Below are 23,611 nucleotides of genomic sequence, written 5' to 3' on the forward strand. Positions count from 1 at the left end.
ATAGAAGATCATCAAGTTCAATTGAGATGTTAGTTTGGTACTGAGTACTGTTACTGGGCATGCTTATAAGTAATAGAAGAGCATCAAGTTCAATTGAGATGTTAGTTTGGTACTGAGTACTGTTACTGGGCATGCTTATAAGTAATAGAAGAGCATCAAGTTCAATTGGGATGTTAGTTTGGTACTGAGTACTGTTACTGGGCATGCTTATAAGTAATAGAAGAGCATCAAGTTCAATTGAGATGTTAGTTTGGTACTGAGTACTGTTACTGGGCATGCTTATAAGTAATAGAAGAGCATCAAGTTCAATTGGGATGTTAGTTTGGTACTGAGTACTGTTACTGGGCATGCTTATAAGTAATAGAAGAGCATCAAGTTCAATTGAGATGTTAGTTTGGTACTGAGTACTGTTACTGGGCATGCTTATAAGTAATAGAAGAGCATCAAGTTCAACTGGGATTTTAGTTTGGTACTGAGTACTGTTACTGGGCACCAACTGGGATGTTAGTTTGGTACTGAGTACTGTTACTGGGCACCAACTGGGATGTTAGTTTGGTACTGAGTACTGTTACTGGGCATGCTTGTGAAGAATTTATTGAACATTTCCACAATGTCCTTTACAAATGTTGCTATATGATGATCAGTCTGCTTAAGTCTAGATAGAAAACAACTGTTCTTGGGTGAGTTCAGCTCTAATAGATGCTTTTGCAATATTTTTTACTTTACTTTCATCAAAAGCCTGTTTATAGTATATCCCTTTGCCTTATCTCTCACATGCTTAGCTTTATTCCTCCACTTTCTATTAGCTTTTCATGTCTTTTTTTCTTTTGGAAATTGTCTCTTAGGTGCCTACCTCACTGATCTCAGGGGTAATCGACTTGGATGTAATTTGGTGTTAAACCCTTTTTTTGTTTAATTGGGGCATGCTTGTCTAAGGCTGCATTGAACATCTGATACCACTTTTTGTCTAAGACAGTGTTGACATCAGCTATATTGCAGACTGATTGGAAGGGTTTGCAAATTAAATCACTTAAGAACATTTCCTCATCAGACTGTTTAAAGTCCCTATATTGTATTTCAATGTGTTGACCATTTTTAGATAATCTGGGAACATGTCTAGTTACACAGACAGGATAATCATAACTCAATGCATACACCAGCACATTAATTCACTTATGTTGTCAGATTTATTAGTATAAACATTATTGATGATACTAGCGCATTTATCTGTTACTCATGTTGGGGTGTTAATTAATTGGGTACAATTGTAAGTTTCAAAGTTACTTATCCATGTTAATTGTGGATTTTTTATGTAGTTAATGTTAAAATCACTTAAAATGATACTTTCTAAATCTTCCTTTAGTAAGGCTTTCTGAATTTGCACCTCATATCTATCAATCCAATCATCTGTACAACTAGTTGGCCTGTAAACTGAACATAAGAGTATAGGCTTGGAATGGACAAGGGTTACTTTGATCCAGATACTCTCCACCCCAATAGTCTATAGGCTGACAGTTCTGTTATAACTAATGAAACAGTCTAAACAGAGAATACCCCCATCCCACCGCGGATTCCCTATCTTTTCTTTCAAAGCTGAACCTGTATTTGGAGAGCCAAATCATCAGAGAGAAAGGCTTTGCAGAGACCCAGAATACTGACTGACTTAGCTTGCTTAACATTAATTTAATCTCATTCAATTTTGGAAGGATGTGTTGAGTTTTTGGGTTGACTAGATACAATCCATTTGGTGTTACTATATGAGATTCATAAAAGACTTTTCAATTGCTTAAGTTGTTTACATAAATTGACAGAAGAAGAGTGTTTAAACGGACTAAGGTATGCGGAGAAGTACCTGAAATCCTTAGTCAACAAGAGAACTAATACTCACATACCCTGACATGACAAAACAATTCATTTTGGATACTGATGCTAGTGAAAACGGAATAGGTGCAGTAATTTCCCAGGTTCACCAGGGTCGTGAAAAAGTCATGGCATATGGAAGTAAATCACTGTTAAAATCAGAATGATCCAACTGTGTGACACAGAAAAAATTATTTTGCTATAGTGTACTGTGTGAAACATTTAAAGCCATACTTGTATGGAAATGATTTCTAATTTGGACTGATCACATTACATTGCATTGGCACATGATGTTAAAGAACCCAGAAGGTCAACTGGCCAGATGGCTTGAGGTTTTAGCTCAGTAAGACTTTGAAATCTTACACCGACCAGGCTTGAGTCACAGAAATGTGGATGCATTATCAATAAAGCCATGCCTACAGTGCGGGAGTCAAACAAATTTTGAAAACATTGGAAACAACAAGAAAAATGTGCTACAAACAGTTGCTCTGAGTATGTTATGTTTCAAAAATCATAGCAATGGTATGTATACATCGCAGATACCGGATCAAAGCTGCTGGAACCTCAGTGCAGCGATAATGACCTATCCATAGTTAGACAGTGGGTGACTGGTGGCGTAAGACCATACTGGAATAAGGTATCAGGCCCAAGCAATGAAGTCAAAAGTTTATGGGCTTAATAGGACTAACTTGAGTTTCACAATGGACTTTTGTGTCGGCAATATCAAACATGTGATAGTAAAGCGAGACATCGTAAAGCAATTGTCCCCTATGAACTCTGGAAAAGTGTATTAAAATTTTCTCATAATGGTAAAACTGGAGGCCAACTAGGGATTTCAAAAACCTTTTAATAAAATTAGGCAGGGATATTATTGGGTTCGACTACAGCATGATGTTAGGGAATGATGTGAAGTATGTGCAAGGAAAAAGTCTCCCGGCAAGAAGAGAAGAGCCACGATGCAACTCTGCAAGTCAGTAAGTCCAATGGATAAAATAACATTGGACAGTATGGGACCAGTACCAGAAACTTTATTTGGAAATTAATAAATTCTAGTAACTGGAGACTATTTTACTAAATGGACAGAGACATTTGCATTGCCTAATCAAGCTGTAGCCAGTGTACTTGTTGAAGAGCTACTCTGCAGATTTCGCATGCCCTGCCAAAATCATTCAGTTAAAGGGACACAATTTGAATCTGAAATTTTCCAAGAAATGTGCAGATTATTGGATATGAAAAGACAAAGACAGCTGCTTACCACCCACAGAGCAATGGAATGGCTGAAAGGTTCAACAGATTGCATGCTGTGATGCTTTCTCCATATGTAAATGAACATCAGGACAACTGGGATGAACACTTGCCATATTTAACAATGGCGTATCGCACAGCTGTCCAAAAGTCTACAAATTTCACTCAAAACTTCTTGATGCTGGGTACGGTAGCGACTGTTTCACTCGATATTCAATTTGGACAGCCACCTGATGCATATTCTCAAAATAAACCATCTAAACCAAAGTATGTTATGCCAGAAGAGATTCTACAACAGTTGACTGAACAGGAACAGTTCAAACCAGGTGATATGGTTTGGGTTTACACTCCACAGAGAAAAACAGGACTGTCAGTTAAACTGCTTTCTTGGTGGAAGAGGCCATTTCAAGTTGTTAAATGACTCAGTGATGTGACATACCACGTACAGTGTGGATACAGCGGCAAAACACAAGAGATTCATGTGGGTAGAATGAAATGAGCATGACATGGTTACTGCTTGCTACAATAATCGTGATGATTTATCCTGAGTTACGGATCTACTTTGGCCTTACCCTATGAAAAGTACTGTGTCGGAAAACCTGTAACCAGTGACGCAGTGAACATTTTTATGGATGTAGTCCCTGAACCTCAGTAAAGTTTGAAATCCAACCAAACTGGATTACTACTGAAATCCTAGATGCCATGAAAACATAAGACCAACTCAAGGCTTCCTCCACCATTAATACTGGCTGCCATGTATAGCCTATCATGTGCTGAAAAATGGCATTAAACCCTACAACAACCATTTTCATTTAGGACCAACTAGATCTTGTAAGGAGTCTTTTGGTGAAAACCCCATGTTGATAGGCTTTCCATTCATGAGTAACAAAAACAAAATTTTCAAGGTTGCCTCGGTGGTGGTCATATTGGCACTTTTTTTTATTTAGGCCAAGATGGACCTCATAAGAAGTATTATAGTGAAAATCCTGTTTTAATATATGACCATCCATTCTGGAGGTGTAGTGATAAGATTTTGAAGATGGCTGACGTGCTAGCCATACTGTATGTCTGAGCAGCACTATTTTCATTGTGGACCAATTAGTGTATAGCTTCACAGCAATCGTCCAAGTAGTTTTAGGCAGAGTGGTGATAACATGCTTGTGCAAACAGATGGAAGGATTATGGGTAATGGACAACAGGTCATCCCTTAAACTCTTTCATCTACGATCTGTAGAGCTAAAATCTTGTACACATTTTGGACAAAATTACTTTTGCTTCCATTACATGTAGTCTCCAAATGTTTATGCGGGGTGCAAATATGGACCACCAAAAATGGGTATTGGGGTAAAATGTAGCTGGATGTCCAAAGAGATGGACACATAAAAATAGATATTTATCCATGATTAGTAATGCACACTGGAGTAAAACTGCAAGCTCTGATTAATTATACTTGAATTAAAATGTCGGGTGAGCCACTGGAACTTCATAACACCCTTGCACGAAAAAATAAAGGTGCTATAATGTTTTATTAATGACAGAAGGTGGAAATTAAAACAATCAAAGTACAGCAAGTTCTGAAGTTATTTAATAAAATACACTTCCAAAGTTTTAGAATGAAATTTACATCCTGTGTATTTCTTGCTACATGTATCTGCAATAAGGAATGTTGTATCATCATGTTAACCAGTTTTACAGAAGCCATATCTAGAGTGATGGGAGTTCTATCAGCACATTGGGAGCCACTTATTCTAATTAGAGATTCAAATTATAGATGCAGACAGATTTATTTTTTAATAGATCTGAAACAGTGTCTTCTTTACTGTGGCAGCTACTTAAAATTACAATGGTTTCCCAGTTACTATTACGAATGTAACTATCCCCTCAGTTTGAACCCATTTAGTACTTGCACAGAAACAGAGCAACCCATTTTCGAACAGACATTTCATTATGAACAAAATCACTTGCATAGTGACAGACTCATCCATTAGAACAAACACTTCATTATGAATAAAAACACTTGCATAGCAACATAGTAACACATTAGAACAAACTTTCATCATCAACAACAAATAATGAATCACCAGATAAACAACCATATCTTACTACTTATTATAACCATAGGTGTCAACCCTTTGAGATGAAAACCTGTATGCCAGACCAATCATAGGTGTCAACCCTTTGAGATGAAAACCTGTATGCCAGACCAATCATAGGTGTCAACCCTTTGAGATGAAAACCTGTATGCCAGACCAATCATAGGTGTCAACCCTTTGAGATGAAAACCTGTATGCCAGACCAATCATAGGTGTCAACCCTTTGAGATGAAAACCTGTATGCCAGACCAATAAAAACCTAACAAAGACCACAAAAACCTTACACGAAAAAATGTATTATATAAGCTCAACAGTTTCAAAACAACAAATGCTATACACAAAGTATTTTCACACATATTTACATAATTAATTAAATTTCTGAAACTTTATTTCATTCTTTTTACTTATAACACTATCATCTTCCTGCTTTGGCTAAGCAAAGAAGCTTTTGAATGATGCTGCCTTCTTCATTTCAAAATTTCTTTCATGCAGTTTTGTCCTGAAGTGTTCCTCCAGATCATATATGCTCGATACCACCACTTTAATGTCTTTACTGCATATTTTTACAAAAAGCATGTGAAGATCTTGGATACATCTACAATGAAAGGGAAGACTTTAATCCAATCAGCCTGAAACTTGTCATGACTTGCGTTTCTTTGACTTAGACTTAGCCACTTGATGGATGGAATATTTCAACTAGATGAAGGTAATAAAAATAATTAAAAATTTTTAGATCTGACATGTGATATAGGAAGATCTCCTGATTACAAATATGTTACGAATTTATATTTTCCCCCATAAACCCAATGATATTAGGCCAGGAGCTCTCCAAAAATTGAAATCTAGAAATAAAAAAAATGAAAAGATAGCAGTCCAGAAGTTTACACTTCGTAAGCTGTTAATCGTTTCTATTAAATTGTGTATCTGGTGTTTGAAAAGCTATGAATTTGCTATATGGTGTGCCGATTTTGGTCACAAACTTGATATAAATTGGTAGTGTTACATGTTTTCAAGCCATGAGAATGACATCACTCATTATCTGTACAAAGTCCGTCATTATGGCAATGCATCTTCCTGTATGCATTATGTATCTGATGAACTTAATTCAAATCGATGACAGCTCGATAAAATGCTAGTTCTAAAATCAGTAGAGTATTTATTTTTTACATATACAGTTTTCAATTTTTAAATAAATCGACTTTATCTCCACAGAGAAAAGTCGGAAGAATTACGGTTACACCAACATGACTGCCACACTATGTAAAGTATGAAAATTGATGCAAACTTTTATCATTTGATAGTAATAAGTATAAATAATAAAATAATAATGTATAAAATAAGAAAACATACTTACTACACAGGTAGTTGGTAAATATTAGAAGTCCAAGTGAGCGTCAAATTTCAGAGTGATTAACATCTTCAAGATCTTCACACATAGGAGTTGAACCATGAATGAAACTTGTTTCATTATCAAAGGAAAAGTGTGGTTTTGAGTATGATTTGATTGGTTGTTTCAGGCCACCCTAGTCACAATGAATTCTCATTCTAAAAAGAAAATTATGCCCAGAGCCCCGGATGCACACAAAATGAAAAAAATAAAATTTTTTTAAATTACAATTTTGTATGAAAAAAACTGTACAAAATGGTTGCATGGCTGTACACTGATGAAAAAGGAAAAAAACTGTACAAACTGCGGGCAAACCGTACAAGTTGACACCTATGTAAAACAATGGGTATAAAGTCTAACTTTCTCTTCCAACATAAATGAAGTTACATGAGTAAATGCCCAACATTTCAGGAATACTGAATTGTTTATGCTAGGTCTATTTGAATTTGTACTTATTACAAATCTGCATACAATTATCCAGGTATCTGAATATCAAACTGGAATTCCCATGACTGTAACTTTAATTTTGTAAAGTGTAATCACTTGCACATTGCTAGTAAAAAATATCTGACAGCAGTCTACTGAAATTCAAAATTTTGCATATTAATTTTCACTAACAGGTGGGCAGAGTCTGAGATTCATTAATTGCAAGGGTCTTTATGATAATTTACTTTAGTGATGGGATGCTGTAGTTAAAAGTCATGCACTAGTAACATTAAAAAGTATTTTAAATTACTAATCGATCAATGAAAATGCATCAAATTAATACTGTAATTCTAGTGCAAGTTAAAATTCTTAAGATTATTAAGAATTTAACCTTATTTCATTAATGCTGCTGCTTAAATGAAATTACAATATGAAGGAACTTGCCAATCCATGTGATCTGTCACTAGATGACGCTAGTACACGTGATCTGTCACTAGATGACGCTAGTACACTATGTGATTTTGAGACTGGTTCTCTGTTCATACAAATTCACTTCTGAGCATAATTTTTGAAACATGGAAAGAACAGTAAACATATTCCATCTGGAGGAATAATGTGTGGCTGAGTCTCAGTGAAATGCTAATATTATTATTAATCATTATGAATGTTAGAGTATTTATTTATTTAGTCCAATTATACCTGCAATATCACAAACAAACCATAAAGAAACAAAAACATTTTGCATGCAGAATAGTTATTTTCTTGCAGAAGCCAGCTAATCTATTTGTTCTTGCAGTCGAAATAAGTGAGTTTTGAGAGCCCTCTTGAATGTGATCACTGTGTCTTTGCGTCTAAGTTCAGTGGACAATTCATTCCACGTTGCTGGGCCCTGGTATGCAAAAGATCGCTGTCCATATGACTTTGTTTTCATAGTGGGAATAATGAGTATACGATTGTCAGAAGAGGAGTGTAAGTATCTTGCTGGTGTGTACACATGGGTGAGGTCGGACAGGTATGTTGGACTAGAGTCTGACAGTGAAACGTAGTACAGAGAACAAATTTTGTGTTTGATTCTGGATCGAATGGATAGCCAGTGAAGGGTACAGAACAGCGGGGAGGTGTGCTCTGATTGTGGTACTCTAAGTATGATCTGAGCAGCTGTGTTTTGAACTTTTTGAACTTTCTGGAGTAGATATTGAGATGAACCAGACAGAATTGAGTTACAATAGTCCAGTCTTGAAAGTATTAATGAACACACAAGTGTTTTAGTGGCATCAACTGAAAGATATTTGCAAACTGAGCTGATGTGTCTCAGCTCAAGATATGCAGCCTTGCATATGTTGATGACATGTTGCTGCAATGTGAGAGTACTGTCCAGAGTAACACCTAGGTTTTGTGCTGATTGTGTGAATTTAATGTTGGCATTGCTGATATTTATTGTTTGAGGTAAAGGATGTGAATGAGAAAGTCTTTGTGTTGTGATCAGAATGGCCTCAGTTTTATCATCATTCATCTGCAACTTGTTACATGTCATCCATGATTTCACATCAGAAATGCACCTCTCTACACCTTGGATGGTAGCATCAACTTCAGTTGGGTGGCTAGATTTGTATATTTGGGTGTCATCAGCATACAATTGGTGAGACACTGGATGATGATCTATGACACTTGAGAGCAACTGAGTGTACATAATGAAGAGAACAGGTCCAAGAACAGACCCCTGTGGAACACCACAACATAGATCAACTGGGGTGGAGTGTATTCCATTTGCAGATACAATTTGTGTCCTGTTGACCAAGTAGGACTTGAACCACAGTAAGGCTGTATCATGAATGCCAAATACATGCTGGAGATGGTGAAGTAATATATCATGGTCTATTGTGTCAAATGCTGCAGACAAATCAAGGAGGGTGAGGACTGTAATCTTTTCGCCATCCAACGCAGAGAGAATGTCATTAACTACTTTTAGAAGAGTAGTTTCAGTACTGTGGCAAGGGCGATATGCAGATTGTACATTGCTAAAAAGACTGTTTGAATTTAGATGAGATACAAGCTGGGATAGAACAAACTTTTCTACGATTTTTTTTATATGAATGGGAGATTAGAAACTGGGCGGTAGTTCTTTAAATTGTTATGGTCTAGTGTTGGTTTCTTCAGCAGAGGCTTTACAATGGCAGTTTTGAAAAATGATGGGAATTCCCCAGATGAGAGAGAGGTATTAATAACGTCAGTTAGTGAAAGCAATACTGGATCTAAGCACTCAAGCAGCAGTGATGTTGGAATTGGATCAAGTTCAAATGACTTTGGTGCACTCTTCATCAGGATTGTATGTACGAAATCCATAAAGACAGGTTCAAATGGTGCTAATGGTTGCTGCTCAAATTCTGTATCCCAACTGTATGGTGATGATGAGTCAATTGAAATTGTGGTGTCAAGCTTATCTCTAATGGTTTGTAATTGGTCACGGAAGAAATTTGCAAACATGTACGGAAGGTCGACTGGAGAGAAGGTAGTTGGAAGTGGTGTTGATTTGTTCCTTGATATTAGCTTGTTAGTAATCTCGAAGAGCTCTTTGCAGCTGGAACTTTCCATGATCTTAGTAGTGTAGTGGGCTGATTTCGCTGCATGGACTATATCTGTGACATTCTTCTTAGCGACTTCATAGATTTGCTTATGAATAGTGAGTCTGGTGGAAAGCCTGAGCCTCTCAGCTTTACGGCGGTCTCTTTTAGCAGTGCGAAGCTGGTCCCTAACACTGCTATACCATGGAGAACACTTTTGAATTGATACTCTGCACTTGGTAGCTGGGGCATGTTTGTCAAGCAATGAACGCAGACAGTTATCGAGTTGTTCTGCAGTAGGAGGTAAGCAAGTTGTTAGGTTAGTTTGGATGTCGTGCATTAGTTTGGTTCTATTTATCTTACCGAGGTTTCTCTTAGTAGCAGATAAAGGTGGAGGGTTAGGGACTGATACGTCAAGATGGCATATAATGCAGAGGTGATCTGATGCAAGATCATGGGATACCAGGGAGGACCGTAGAATGTTATCATCAGGTCCATGAAGAATCCAGTCTAAAATGTGACCATGTTTATGGGTGGGTTGGTTAACTGACTGTTTGAGGTTGAAAACATTAATGGAATCTATGAGTTTTGATGTATTTGAGTTTCCGGGACAGTCAAAGTGAAAGCTGAAATCTCCAAGAATAATCAGGTTGCCACCTATCGAATTTCCAGTGATCATTTAAAGCAATTAATGAGGGTCCATCGTAGCATAAACGGGTTGACTGGCGAGTATCACGTGATGGTGGTTTGTTCAAAAACAGTGGAGCAAGACAGCTGAAAAAAAGTCTAATTGTTCTCATTTCCAAAACAAGGAGATGAAGAAACACATACGAATATGGTGACTGGTTGGTCTTAAAAAATTCTTCTAATCCAAAATGGCCAATATGATGGCTGTCTTGAAAATCTTATTACTACTCCTCCAAGATGAAAAACCATATCAATATTGGATTGCCACCAGTAGATTTCTTATAATGTCTGATTTGTACTAAATGGAATTGGTGCCCGTCTGATATTCAATATGGCCACCATGGCAGCCATCTTGAAATCTTGATACTGCTACTCCTCCTAAATAGAAAGTCATATTGATATGGAGTTTTCAGTAGAAGACTAATTATGATATCTTGTTGTTTTGGAATGAAAAAGGTGCTGATCTCACCTCAAACATTGCTGCCATAATTGACATATTGAAAATCTTGGTGATCCTTAACTAATGGTCATGTCAACCTGAGATTTTCACCAAAAGCTTTTTAATGGTTTCCTATTTGTCCTAAATGAAGATGGCCCTGATCTTTAATCCATTCTGGATGTCACAGCTGCCATTTGAAACTCTTAAAACTCCAAAATATCAGATATGGTTTCAACCCTCAGTAGTTAAAAAGAAGAAATGGTCACACCTTATAGATTGTCAAAAATAATTTTGAAAAAATACGAGTAGTATATTTTAATAAAGCAAAGTATTTAAATTAGAATGATAATACATCTTAGGAATTAAATGTAGGCAAAACAAAAATATACAATAGGAATATAATAGGTAACATTCTGAATGGATAAAATAAATATAAAACTAACCTGGAACATGTGGAAAACAATAGTGTATGTAGTCTTGGAAATTAATTTGCTTAATTTTTTCTTACATGCATAATAGCTTAAACTGGACTCATCACAACCAAACCAGGTATTATTAGTGTTACTGACATCAACGACCTCTCACTGCCCAACAAAACAATCTGAAGCCATATTAAAATTTCTTAAATATTTGTTGTTTTTATGTGATAACATATATATGCATTATTTTATGGCATTTGATATGTTAAATTCCTTTAAATACAGATTATTTAAAGTTTTTATTTTGTATTTTATTTTTGAATAAAGAACAATGACCCTGTTTACCTTCCTTTTGAAACAATTACAGATTTAATTATCATTATTAATTAAATATCCAGTTGAGATACAATTTTCTGTATGCTGACCCTGGAAATTATCCATCCATAAAAAATGAATTTTCAGAATGTTGAAACAGTGTTATTCTTCTTTTCATTCATATATAACAGTACTTGACATCACACTCAACTCTTACTATTTCTCAAGACTTCTACTATTTCTTGCAATAATTTTTAATGTGCCTACTGGTCATGGACTTGAAAGCATGATTCAGTAATAGTTACCTTTGTTATTTGTTCACTAATTGTGGCAGGATTAAATTTACAGCAATTTACATCAGATGAAAATTATTGAAGTAATTATACAGTGAATGCATATCTAACAGCTGTATAACATGTTCAGTAATACTGACAAGGACTTTTCAGTAACACTGACAGGGCATTTTGAGTAATAATGACAAGGACTTTTCAGTAACACTGACAGGGCATTTTGAGTAACACTGACAAGGACTTTTCAGTAACACTGACAGGGCATTTTGAGTAATACTGGCAATGAATTTTCAGTAACACTGACAGGGCATTCTGAGTAATACTGGCAATGAATTTTCAGTAACACTGACAGGGCATTTTGAGTAATACTGACATGGACGTTTCAGTAACACTGACAGGGCATTCTGAACAACACTGACAAGGACTTTTGAGTAATACTGACAAAGACTTTTTCTGAAAGGAATAAAATTGATGACGAAAAATGAATAAAAAAGCGATCTAATTCTCACCAGCCAACCCAGTTTTTTTATTGAACAGAAATACATAGGCTGATGTGGCAGCTAGGTACTCCAAACATTTTTTCAGTATAGTCTTGATTGGATTTCATAAGCTTTATTATGTCAATCAACAGGTGAGTGGTATCAGTCCAGTTTGGGTTTTTTCTTCATTTATGGTCTCAGAAATGCATTTAGGGTTTGCATTTATCATTTTCATTTCATGTTGTTTGCTTGTCTGGAACAAAATGGAAATGCATTTTTTGAAGTCTCATTTTGTTCTTCAGAGTGTTCAGTGTTGATATTAAATACTTCTTGACATGTTACTTTTTAAATGAGAGAACTGTGATAAATACTGCTTGAAATGTCACTTCTATAGATAAATTGCACCTCTGAATTTGACTTGAAATGAGTAGCTTATATGATCAACTCACATTTAAGTCAAATTCCAGCATTTAAAGAAAATGATAACATCTGGTCTGGATAACTGATGCATTCATTATTATGGTCATCATCTACAATGATAACTGGAGAGATCACCTGAAAACCATTCAGAAATTCTTAGATTGAGTCAGTGATGCAAATTTGATAATTTAGGTAAAAGTGAGTTTCACCATGCTTGTGTTACATTTTTAGGACATATTGTGGGACACAGTCAAGTTACACCTGTAGAAGTTATTCCCAGGACCTATCAATAAAAAGCAACTGATGCAATTTTGGGGTATGGTTGAATATTATTGGCGATTTCACTAAAAAATTTCCATCATTGTTTAACTCCTGACCAATATTTTTTTGTGTAATTAAACCAAGTTTCATTGGTCTGACTAATATTTTAAGATGGCTTTTTGATAAATTAAAGGACATACTTAAGAGCACACCAGATCTTTCAGACCCAGGTTCAGTCAGTTATTTAAAATGTCTGTTGATGATTTTGATGTAGGTATTGGTGGGGTATTGATTCAAGAAGACAAAAATGGTATGGATCATCCAGTGTGCTATTTCCCTTTAAAAAAAAACTAACAAGCACCAGAGAAATTATTCCACAATTAAGAAGGAATGTTTGGCTTTGCAAAACTTTGAAGCACATATTATTTTATCTCCTTCTTGATTTACTGCTCCGGTGGCCTAGTGGTTAGGGCGTCTGCCTCGGATGCAGGAGGTCATGGGTTTTGATCTCCAGTCGAGTCATACCAAAGACTTGCAAAAATGGTACTAACAGCTGCCTCGCTTGGCACTCAGCATTACGAGGTTACTGTTAGGACTGGTCGGCCTGGTGTCAGGATAATGTGACTGGATGAGACATCATGCTACATGTCTGCGGCATGATGCCCCAGTGCTAGACATCACTTTAAACTGACACACTGCAGACATTGTAGCGATATGCCTGAAAAATTGTTAAAGCTACGTTAAAAATCCAAATCACACACACACCTTCTTGATTATTGTATTCAATGATCATAACCTCCATACTTTCAATAGCAAATTGTAAAACAAAAATCAGAGATTGTTAAAATGGAATTTGATGTTGCACGAATACAACATTGGCATTAGACTAATCAATGGAAAAGATAATCTGATTTCAGATCTTCTTTCATGTGTATAGAAAGTACCATATTGCTTTATTTATATTTTGTGACACTCATAAGGCATCTACCTATGTAATTTTTATTAATGTAGTATCATGTGAATATTTGATTAATATGTAAAAGAAATTCATTGCATAAATCTTTCCTTTTCTTTATGAGGGGAGGTGTTATTTGTATTTATTTTTTGTGCTTGACCTTTATGCATGATTAAGGGTAGAGGTTTGGTACATACCTGCCTTATGTCTTGTTTGTAAGTTATAAATGGGTATTTACTTGGGTTTAAGTTCAAGACTAGCCTTGATTATGACCTTAGTAGATTCTAAAAATGAATTTGTTTACAGTTTGGGATAATTTTCAGTTAAGATTAGATTGAGGTTTTTTTTCAAAAAGACCTATTGAGACATAGGTCAAGTAGTGTTGTATATAAGGTTGGTGTCAACAAGATTATTCATTCCTTCTTTTAATATCAGTCTGGAATAATTTTCTTTTCTGTTCAGATATAATTGAGAGGAATCGTTTATTTAAATTATTCATTGGATTTATAAAGTGCTCATTGACATTTTGGACTAAAACACTATTTTGGGATTATTGTCAATTTATTCAAGAACATTCTGAATTATATCATTGTGATACATAAAGATGGTTGGCAAACTCAAGACCAGGAATTCATTCAGAACACACTGTACTTTCGGACTTCAGGAATATTTGGTATTTAATTCACAATACTATAATTTTCATTTTATAGCTTAGAGAAATAAATTATTTGATGATTTTGCTAAACTTACTCATTTTTTTCTTTGTTTTTGTTACTTAGTTTAAGACCATAGAGTCATAACATGTTTCAGAATGTTATTTTCAGATGTCTCAAATGGTTCATAAGAGTGAGCCTATGAAACGGCCAAGGGGCACTCATTAAACTTGTATATCTTGCACAAAATGTACATGATTACATGGATGTACCATTTATTGACTTAAACAAAATACTGTATCTTCTGAAAAGAAGTCCACTTCTTTCTATCATAAAGGGTAATCAACCAGCTTATTATTATTATTATATGAAGTCTTTTGGTGAAAACCCCATGCTAATATTACTTTCCATTCTGGAAGAGCACCAAAAACAAGATTTTCAAGATGGCTGCCATGGTAGCCAAATTGAATGTCATACTGGCATCATTTTCACTCAGGACCAACTCAACATCATAAAAGTCTTCCAGCGAAAACCTCCTGTTGATATGAGTGTCTATCCAGGAGGAGTAGTGAGAACAAGATTTTCAACATAGCCGCTATGGTGGCCAATAATGACTGTATAAATGGCTCCATTTTCTTTAGGACCAATAAGACTGGGATGAATGTGTGTGTAAAAATCTGACAGCAATGCTCCAAATAGTTTACAAGAAGTAGTAATAATAAACATATGCTTACAGATCAATGGTTAAGGGCTACAGACTATGGACAGTTGATGGCAGATGACAGACAACAAGCCAGCCATAAGCTTTCCTGGTCTATGACCTGTAGAGCTAAAAATGAGCTGAAAAGGGCAGGAAAATTAGAAGTTTTATGGCCATCTCTTTTGTATAGATATAATGAGATGGACAAAAAATATATTTACACATGTAATATAAGTCCACTCATTTCTCATTTATCAAAACTGCTCTCTCATGCGAAGTATCCATGTCCCTGGACTTTATTCACACTACTGAATAGATGTCTCTGGACAGTTCAGAAAAAATTATATTTACTGCACTAACATTACCAACCTGTGCAAGAACTTGCTGTGCCAGCTCATTGTCCTCTTGTAATCCACAACAGATGACCTACACAGAGAAAGACAATAATCCATATTATCATTATTTCATTAAAAAAGTAAAGAAATCTTAAAGCACAGAAAATAGTGAGAGGAACCCTATACATAGTTGAAAGAATATTGCAATAAATATGTTGCAGGAACCAGCTATGAATGTTGGTTTTGTATGAATCAGGTTCACCAAACTAGAATTCAGGAGATTCCAGGTTCAGCTCCCAGTCTGGCTGAACTTTTCACCTTCGTGATATTTGGAAAGAGAGGATGGTAGAATTGTTTGGCATAGAGACACCAAAGAGTGAGGATAGCAGAGGTGGAATAGTCCTGAGGAAATGGTTCAAAATAGTGGATGTGTGAATTACCTGAGATCAGATACTGTTGCCATGCCATCTCATTTGCAAAACAATTTATGTACAAATCAAAGTTTTTATCACCAATATACTGAAAATTTCACAAAATATTTGATGACAAAATTTTAAGTTATGGCTAATTTAGATTTTGAAGTTTCATATGATTGTGAAATAATGAAGGTGTTGGAACATGACAGGAGACATGTATTTGGCCTGCAATCACGCTTACTCATACCTTAACCAGCAATCACAGTACTCAGCTGCCCCGTGTTACTGATCCATTAATTTAAGTAGAGACACAGGGATGTCTCTGACATGACCCTGATATCACTCATTTGGCGACCATAGCTAAACAGCTCACCATTTCACTAAGCAGACTTGTGTAACATTATAAGGAAACAACACATGTAAACTATCTAACAAACTTTATATCATGTTGATTTGAACTATTTTACAACATACTGATAAAAATTCTTTCCAAAGATAAAGGCATAATACATATACTCTGACTCTTGGTCATCAACAAAATCATCCTAGAGCTTGATGATATAAATACATTCATTAACTGTATGAGAAATATGGTCTCTAGATCTAGAGAGGTAATAAACTCAACCAATCAGATACTCTCATTAATATCTGCACATCTTGTTTAATACAGAACCAATCTATGAAAATGATAATATAAGGTTATTTATGAAGGTGTACCAATATACAATTGAAATTCATCCTGCAAAGTGGTAACAAGCTTAGCCATACAGACAAAACAATGCCTCATTACTATGCATAAATCTTGGTCATAATAAAACTTATCCAGCACCTCGTTAATATAAGACTATTTAACAAATAAGGTCAAAATCTGATTAGAAATATAGTTACCATTCTGTTGACAAACTCAGCAAATCAGATGCAAAGTCTCATTTCTATACATAAATTTCACTCAAAAAATAACTTAATGAAAATCAAGATGACATATGCCTTTATACAAATTTGGATCAATTCAAATAAAAATACAGTCTCTACAGTGGGAAAAAACTCATTCCAATGAACGATAACATAAATATGCATGGTTGTCACTCATAATAAACATCATTAATCTTGACAATATTAGCCTATTTACCAAGTCAGACTAAAACTGGATCAGTAATACAGTATATCAAGTGGCAAAAAGCTTAGTCAATCATATACAAAATCACCTCATTAATATGCATGGATCATACTCATTTTCCATAGGCCATTTTAGGAGTGCAATGTGCCATACTGTCCTATAATCACAGTAGGCCACGTGGAAACAGGCTGTGCCAATTAGATACACCAGCACCTCTGTAATATGCATAGATCTTGCTGAACTCATACAAGATCTTGATGATATATGCCTGTATTTCAAGTTTGATCAATATAAAAATATGGCTTCCAGAGTGGTAACAAATTCAGTCCAGTCTGAAAATATGTGTGCATCTCACTCATTATCAAACTCGTCAAAGATTTTTATGATCGAAGCATACAATCCAAATTTGTTCAGAGCAGAAATAAGGCTTCCTGCAATCAGATACAAGATCACTTAATTATGCATGTATCTATCTCATTATCAAACATAACAAGATAATAATGATATAAGGATGTATTTAAAGTTTTAATCAAGATCATAAAAAGAAATATGGCTTCAAAAATGGTAACAAGGTCAGCCAATCTGATGCAAGATCACCTTATTAATATGCAAGGATCTTGCACAATATTTAACTTTTCTCTTTCTGATGACATAAACCCATATATCAAGTCTAAATGAAATCACATCAGAAAATTGGACTCCATAGTGTTAAGAAACAATTTTTGATGAACGGATCATGGACACATGGAAGATGTAGGGTCATATCTTGTGACATGGTGAGACAAAATGCAGTTTAAAAAAAAATAATAAAAACTAATAGGAGGGAACAGAGGCTTCAAAAGCACTGATATAATGTTTAATTGATTTTTACATTAAAATTTGTCTTTGTTATATATTAGAATTATTAAGCATGCTGGAAGCTGAATCAATGATGTCAATATGGAATCATTATGTCAGGTAATGTCACCAAATTTATTCATGTATGATAAATATTTGATAAGCGACTTAATTTTTTCACATTGGGAAAATGTCTCTTTCATAATTATAGTTAACAAGAAAATCTATTATCTTAACTTCAATAATATATAACATATATACTCGCTTATAAGTTGATTCCAACTACAAACAACATAGAACCTGACCTGTCATGTTGTTTGTTCAGCTCATTATACCTAACAAACTGCATAGATCTAGAACTGCTGGCACATTATGCAATATTACATTTAGGCAGGTGCAGTTTTTTAGCTGGGCTTATAAGTGAGTACATATGGTCTGTATTATGAATATGTGGATTCAGTACACTGTATAACAAATAGCTGTTCAAATGAACTTTTTGTCCAAATGTTTGTTAGTGTTCCCACCAAAGAGTATGGATTCCATGGTTCTTCTGTTATCAGAGAATATTACCAAGGTTAAAACTTTTCATCAGATTAAATTGTTAATGTGCACCCTCTTTATAATGCTGTTTATAGAATCCATACAAATTACTTTTTATTGAGGGAACCTGACACTGAGAGATGGTTCCATAAGGCTGGGTCCTGATACTGATTTCAAAACACTAAAGTTTAGGTTTTTTTAAAGGTAAATCACATTTTAATTGATTCACACAAGCCAAGAATAAAGATAAAGTGAATTTTTTTATGTATCAATGATGATAAAAAAATGTGACCAATTGAAGGGCATTTATGATAATATTCATTATAAGAGGAAGGGTAGTAGGGTTATGGAGCTTTACAGTGTGTTCAACCGCCATTCCACTAGTCCATATCAACAGTTTAATTCATCTCTGGGTGCCAAGATCAGATTCAAGAAAAAATATACCAACTTGAAATTTTGCAACAGTTCTATCAAAGTACTGTAAAAGAGACTTGATGTTCAGAGATTTTATGCACTAATTAACATTATTAAAAATAACAAAGACAACATGTTTATTATGAAATGGATACACATGTGATGTGTAACTTTTTATCCGGGGCCCCGAGTGGCCGAGTGGTCTAAAGCGCTCTTCGTTACGGATCACTGCCATCTCACCTCTGTCTGCGGCGGTTCGAGCCTAAGATTCAGCCAATGTGGGTATGTGAGAAAGCTTGCCAGTAGCTTCTCGTGGGTCGGTGGTTCTTTCCGGGGTTTTCCGGGTTCTTCCTCCACCATTAATATTGGCCGCCATGTATAGCCTATCGTGCTGAAAAATGGCGTTAAACCCACAACAACAACAACAACTTTTTATCCTCCAGTTTTCTAAATCTTTAACTTTTAACACCATTCACATTCAGCAAATTAGTTCTAATGAAATTATTGAAAAGGATGAAATGCAGAGCAAAAGCTATTCAGTTTAAGAACTGACTGAGAAATAGATCTGCTTGTGGTGGATTATAGAAAATTTCTCCCATGATAATCCCATGATAATCCCAAAGGTACAACATTGAAGAATTGTTTAAAGTTGGATTGGGGGAAGGAGAAGTTCATCAATGATAGTCTTACATGAGGGTTTGATTTTGAAAATGTGGTTGTTTGTTTTGTTTCAAAAGAGTAACTTTTTGTTTTTAAATTAAAGTAGCCAAAATTAAAATGAAGAGAAAGGGAGTTAGACTTAATCATCACCCACTACCACAGCCACCACTGACTCCTAAATCCATTCTGGATCTGACAGTGGAGAAGGCTTCAGACTGGTTAAAGCTTTCCTAAAATAAAAGTTTGTAAAACTTTTAATAAAGTTGGAATAGGTTAGGACTTTTAAAAGTCAGTATTGATTATCAGTCTCTTTAATATCCATGAACAATTACTTCCTAATTATTTTTCAGCAAACACAGAAAAAGGAGCGTGAAGTAAATGCACTTGTGAGCTTACACAGTTCACTATACCATCCTACATTACACTACATGACCCTTGTACAAGACACACGGGAACCTGGCTTTAAATAAAAACTCTAAATAAAAATTCCATCAAAATGCTTAAAATTTTCTATTTCTGTCTTGAATGATGAGACCGGTCACATAAGAATTGAGTATGATTATGTATATTGGGTTTATTATGAGAGAATTATGGAACATTTCCAAGCTAATAAAAATTGAGGCGATGATGGTACTATACCCTCTTCAATATAACATGAAGTCTTAGGCCATTTTGTAGGTAAAATGATATGTATAATGTACATCATTATGAAGTGTTTTCACTATGAGGTGGTATACTACTGCATTACTCCCACTGGTAGCATTTTAATAAGTGAGTTCTGTAATTGTCATGTTTAATTTTTGCGCTACCTTACAGTGAACACAAAATATCCACTAAGAAGATAATACTGGATACAATACAACAACATTAATCTACTGTAACTAAAATACTAATGAACTGATTTTGCTAAAACCTAAAATTTAGTTTCTGTTCATTTTACACATTAAACATTCATATGTTTTGATGCATTAAAACAGATTTTCCAATCAATGGGCTATGCATACAGCAATCCTCAGAACTAATTATGTATCATGTTAACATCAACACCTGATCAATGCAATAATCAACTATTCACATTTACCTTCACTGTCAATAGGAATCAAAAGTTGTTTAAAGCATAAAAGCAATCAGCAATATGACTTTCTGCAAACTGGGAATATAATGGCTGCAAGAGCTTTTAAAACAATAAATTTGATTGTTTATTTTGTCAAAATCCATTTCTATAACTAACATAGACACTCACTTATAAATGCAATTAAACTGCAAACAACATAGACCCTGATCTGCCATTGCATGATGTACCAGCAGATCAGGGTCAATATTATTTGTTCTACTGATTACTCTTAAATGCACAGGACCAGGTCTGCTAGTGCATTGTGTGATCGCATATTTGTGTCTAGGTATGCATTGGTATTCAAGCAATTGATCTCGTAACTGTTAACTAAATATTGTTTATCTGTGATTCATGTGGACCAATGACTGATTGGACTTGCAGCCAGCTGAAAGATGTTTCAAAAATTACTCCTGCACTCCTTGTATGTCCGAGTTTTTGCTGACTGATATGCTAATAAGAAGGCAGAACATTTGGTAGGGCAATGCAAACATGATTTTGAGCTAAAGCTGCTTAATTTAATCAACAACAGGTTGAATGAATGAACTGACTGACTAACTGATCTGTGGTTAACAGAATATATAATGGCCAGGTTATGGATGTAAACTGTCCCCAAACCAAAGACATACTGCATTCTCTGACATGAGTTGGTCAGTAAAACCACAGCTAGTAAATCTGCTCAGCACTGATGTGATGCCAGCAAGTGTCTGTAAAATAATACATCAAAGATTGCAAATGAATGGTTGAAAGAATTAGCAAGTGAAGAAACTGAAATATAACTGCAAACCTGGAAGCGCGTAGTGGTTTGTCTGATACTTGTCGCTGACCCACCAGTGATCGTTCCATTAATTTATCTTGTGTGAGACATCAGTAAATATAATAAAATGTTCCAGTGTGTATCTATCTGATCCTGCATCTGACATGGACACACCAGTACATGTACTCAAAATTGAGTCTGTGCATGATTATCAAGATTATTCTTATGAAGCATGAGAACCAAACCAACAGAGACTAATCGAACTGCAAGTTCAAGATACATCCAGATATTTCTTGCCCACCTTGGTATTCACTGAAGTTCAAGCTAAAGCTGACAGTAATCCATACAGCAATCAACTAGGTGGTTTCATTAAATATGATGTTATGGCGTTATTCGACATTGCACACTATATTATCAATGGCTGAGAAGTTTGAGGTATGTCATGATAATGTTGACATTGCTATGGATAAAGCCAATAACCGACTATAACTCAGTCAAAGGCCTGATGCACATGTCAAGGATGTACTTGTCAATGCCAACGTGAATTTCAACTTTGGATCCGCAGCATGTAAAAATCAAGGGAGATTTAGCTATGCGATTCTGCTGTCACAAATCTTTAGTTTCTACAGAACTGTTAGAAAAGTTACCTTTGGGGTAAAACATAGAGTTACACTAGTTCGATGTGGCATTTATGACGAAGCTATCTGGCATGCTGAAGGTGCTAATCAAGCTGCAAATGTGGTGCTGCAGTGAAGCTGAAAAATCTGGCACTGTGACACCATCACTTGCTGAGGAATAACAGTTGCTATCATTCATGGAGAGTGGTGGCAAATCAACATCGTCATGGCTGATGATGATCATGAACTTGATTAAAAGCACACCTGTTGGTACATTTGCATGGCAGATTGCATCACAGCAGTGAGTTTCAACATCATGACATGTATTTGTAGCATTTCAGGATGCCAGATGACAGAATTCTCAGATAAGAACCACAACGGTGTTTGATCCACTTGGGGTTAATGAACTTTCTCTGTGGATACATGGACATCAAGAACTATCTGAAGACGTGTTACTGGATTTTGAGAACAATCATGTCACACATACATATCACCATTTGCTGACATTTATGGGATGTGATCAGAGTGTTGATTCTTGTTTGCAGATACCTCAGTGGGATTACACATTATATCCTATTATTTCTCACTGGAACACTTGGATTTGTTTAGACAATCTGTCACTGACATACATTTTGAGCTCGCGTAGGTACACTGCCAGCTGATGTTACTGATTACAGAGTAATTGCTGTGATATTATCAGACAAGACAATGCAGCTTGAAGGTATTTGTGGATGAATATTGGTCACTGTTGTTGTTGAAGGGATTAATGCCATTTTCCAACACAAGATCGGCTATACATGGCAGTCAGTATAAATGGTGGAGGAAGAACCTGGGAAAACCCCAGAAAGAACCATTGACCCACAATAAACTACTGGCAAGCTTTCTCACATACCCACATTGTGTGAACCCAAGACTCAAACCGACACAGACAGAGGTGAGATGGCAATGGTCCATAATGGTGAGCGCTTTAGACCACTCTGCCACTTGGGGCCCCCAATGTTGGTCGTTGATGCAACTGTGGAAGACATATAATTGAATCATTCATGATATTGTATATAATGTCATATCAGCATGTCACTTTTACCCTGACACCTGGTCAGATGAAAAAGCTACAATCAGCATCAGCGAAAAAATCTGGAACAATGATATGACTGATATCAATGGTGTTACTTAATACTTATATAGGAACAATGAATCACACACAATCTTACAGATATAATCAAGTATGTGAGTGCCAGTCATTGCAGAAAAAAAATCACCAATAAGCATATGACAAAACAGCAGTGATATTGGAGACATGTCATCATCATCAATAACGTTGTGTATGTGGTGTCCGTGCTAGTCACTGGAATGATGACTTTAATCAGTACGTTATAGGTGACATGTGATAGCACCCGCAGTTGGAATCGGATTGGCTTTTGCTGTTGGCATTGCTGGTATTCTTAATATTATCGTGAGAAAACTATCTATGTGTGAGTAAAAAATAAGATGAACACACAGAAGCACTGACAATGGCAACAAAGGCACATGTTGCTATATCATCGGGCTAAACAATGGTGAAACATCAGATGGTGAATTTGCTGCAATCAGTGAAAATGTGTTCTGTTTTAGCTGCTT

General features: G+C 35.5%; 1 protein-coding gene across 3 annotated transcripts in view; it reads right to left on the reverse strand.

Annotated features, from left to right (window-relative positions):
• The window catches only part of LOC149806892 (uncharacterized), a 227,810-nt gene that overhangs the window by 70,866 nt on the left and 133,333 nt on the right, over window positions 1-23,611 (reverse strand). For all 3 annotated transcript variants that reach the window (XR_016421237.1, XM_089959185.1, XM_089959176.1), the window contains one exon: window positions 15,560-15,616. Coding sequence is in view for 2 of the 3 variants with exons in the window: in XM_089959185.1 (XP_089815311.1) it covers window positions 15,560-15,616 (57 nt within the window). In the remaining variant the exon portion in view is untranslated. The remainder of the gene's footprint in view (window positions 1-15,559; window positions 15,617-23,611) is intronic.

Source organism: Sinohyriopsis cumingii, chromosome 1, assembly GCF_028554795.1.
Source record: "Sinohyriopsis cumingii isolate HCF-2022 chromosome 1, ASM2855479v2, whole genome shotgun sequence".
NCBI classification, from domain to species: domain Eukaryota; kingdom Metazoa; phylum Mollusca; class Bivalvia; order Unionida; family Unionidae; genus Sinohyriopsis; species Sinohyriopsis cumingii.